Consider the following 2,058-nt stretch of genomic DNA (forward strand, 5'->3'; position numbering starts at 1 on the left):
CAGCGCCTCCCCCAGGCCGGCGCGTGGAGGCGGTGAGCGGCATCGCGCAGCCGCCCACGGTGCTCAAGGCAGCAGTGCAGCCCAGGGGGGATGGGTGCCAGCCCCCCCCGCAGCCCCCAGCACCCAGCGGCGATGGTCCCCGTCGAATCGCTGTCCCCACCATGCAGCACCCCCCTGGCACACAGGTCCCCCCAGCATCCACCGGCTGCCAGCAAGGCCTCCAGGGCCACCATGGGTGCGTCATGGCCGCTGCGCCCTGGCCACCCCTCCAGTGCCCAGCCCAGGTACACTGCATCCCGCTCGGCCGGTGACGGAAGGGATGGCACCTGCGGTGGGCCACGACCCTCCAGAAGCCCCCGAGACTCCAGGTACCTGCAGGGACATGGAGACATTGAAGTCACTGGGAACACTGGCGTCACTGAGGACAGGGGGACACTGGGGTCACTGGGGATATTGGGGTCACCAGGGACACTGGGTCATAGGATCATAGAATCATAGAATCATTGAGGTTGGAAAAGACCTCTAAGATCATCGAGTCCAACCGTCAACCCAACACCACCATGTCCAATAAACCATGTCCCTAAGTGCCTCATCTACTTGTCTTTTAAATACCTCCAGGGATGGGGACTCCACCACTTCCCTGGGCAGCCTGGTCCAATGTTTCACCACTCTTTCAGTAAAGAAATTTTTCCTGAAAGAGTGGTGAAACATTGGAACAGGGTCAGCAGGGACACTGGAGACATAGGGACACTGGAGTCACAAGGGACATTGGTGTCACTGGGGACACTGGGGACATTGGTGTCACCAGTGACAATGGGGTAACCAGTGACACTGGGGGGTCACCGGGCTGTGGCTCTCCAGCAGTCCCTGTGACACCAGGTACCTGTGGGGACACTGGGGACAACTGGGACACCTGGGGGTACCGTGGCAGTGGATGCAGCGGGGACACCAGTAACACTAGGGAAACCAAGAGCACCAGGGACACCAGGGACACTGAGGTCAGTGGGGGTGTGGGGTGGCCCTGGGCCACATTCCCACAGCTGAGGATGGCAGCACTGGTGGGGACACTGGGGACAGGGGCACACTGGGGGCAGGATGGGCACCGGTGACCCTGCAGACAGGCTGGGCGCCAGCGTCAGCAGTGACGCCAGTGGGAGTGGGGCAGGGGACACTGGGACCATCCAGGCACTGGGGCAGAGCAGTGACACCAGTGGCACCAGTACAGTGCACCGACAGGACTGGGAGAGAGCCTTGCGGGCACCAGTGTCACCAGTGACCCCCTGAACCCCTCCCAGTAATCTCACCAACCCCTCCCAGTGCTCCCAGTGACCCCACAGAACCCTCCCAGTACCCCCTCACCGGTGCCAGGCATCCCTGAAGAAGGGCCAGGCGGCAGCGTTGTCCCCCACGGCCACCCCGGCACCCTCCACGTAGTCCCATGCGAGGGGCAGGACTCGCAGCAGCTCGGCCCCCCAGCGCTCTGGGGGCTCCCCCCGAGCCCCCAGCGCCCCAAAGAGGGCCACCGCCAGCGCCCCGAGGTACCCTGCGGGGACAGGGGTTTCAGAGGGGCTCCAGTGTCTCCTGCTCCCCTCTCCCCCCCTGCCTGGCACCCACCGGTGGGGTGGTGGTGGGTCATGCGCCCACTCTCGATGCTCACCCGGATCAGCGTCGGCAGCTCCCAGGCGTGCGGGTACCTGCATTGGCATCAGCCCTGTCCCCGTCCTCCCCTGTCCCCTCCCTGTCCCTGTACCCCCAGCCTTGTCCTTATCCCCACGCCACCACCCTTGTCCCCACTGTCCTTGTCCCTGCTATCCCCATCCCCCCTGGCCCCGCCACCTCCATGTCCCCCTCTCATCTGCTCTGTGACCCCTATGTCCCCTCTTCCCTATCGCTGTCCTCATGGTCTCTGTCCCCTAGGGCTCCCTGTCCCCTAGGGCTCCCTGTCCCCACTCCCCCAGCTCAGACATCCCCAGCCCCCCCAGCCCCACTGTCCCTCGCCTCCCAGCTCCAGCACCACCATATCCCCAATCCCCGGTCCTTGCCCTCTCCAGCTCCAAC

The 2,058-nt window shown here is 64.7% G+C and overlaps 1 protein-coding gene across 1 annotated transcript in view; it reads right to left on the reverse strand.

The window, feature by feature from the left end:
- Positions 1-6: 6 nt before the first annotated feature.
- The window catches only part of LOC103894075 (protein ADP-ribosylarginine hydrolase), a gene marked incomplete at its 3' end in the record, with an annotated part of 4,704 nt that continues 2,652 nt past the window's right edge, over positions 7-2,058 (reverse strand). The window contains exons 4-6 of the mRNA XM_019470512.1: positions 1,615-1,694; positions 1,360-1,543; positions 7-372 (exon numbers count right to left, since the gene is read on the reverse strand). Coding sequence (XP_019326057.1) covers positions 7-372; positions 1,360-1,543; positions 1,615-1,694 — 630 coding nt within the window. The remainder of the gene's footprint in view (positions 373-1,359; positions 1,544-1,614; positions 1,695-2,058) is intronic.

This window comes from Aptenodytes forsteri, unplaced genomic scaffold (assembly GCF_000699145.1).
Source record: "Aptenodytes forsteri isolate BGI_AS27 unplaced genomic scaffold, ASM69914v1 Scaffold463, whole genome shotgun sequence".
Taxonomy (NCBI): Eukaryota; Metazoa; Chordata; class Aves; order Sphenisciformes; family Spheniscidae; genus Aptenodytes; species Aptenodytes forsteri.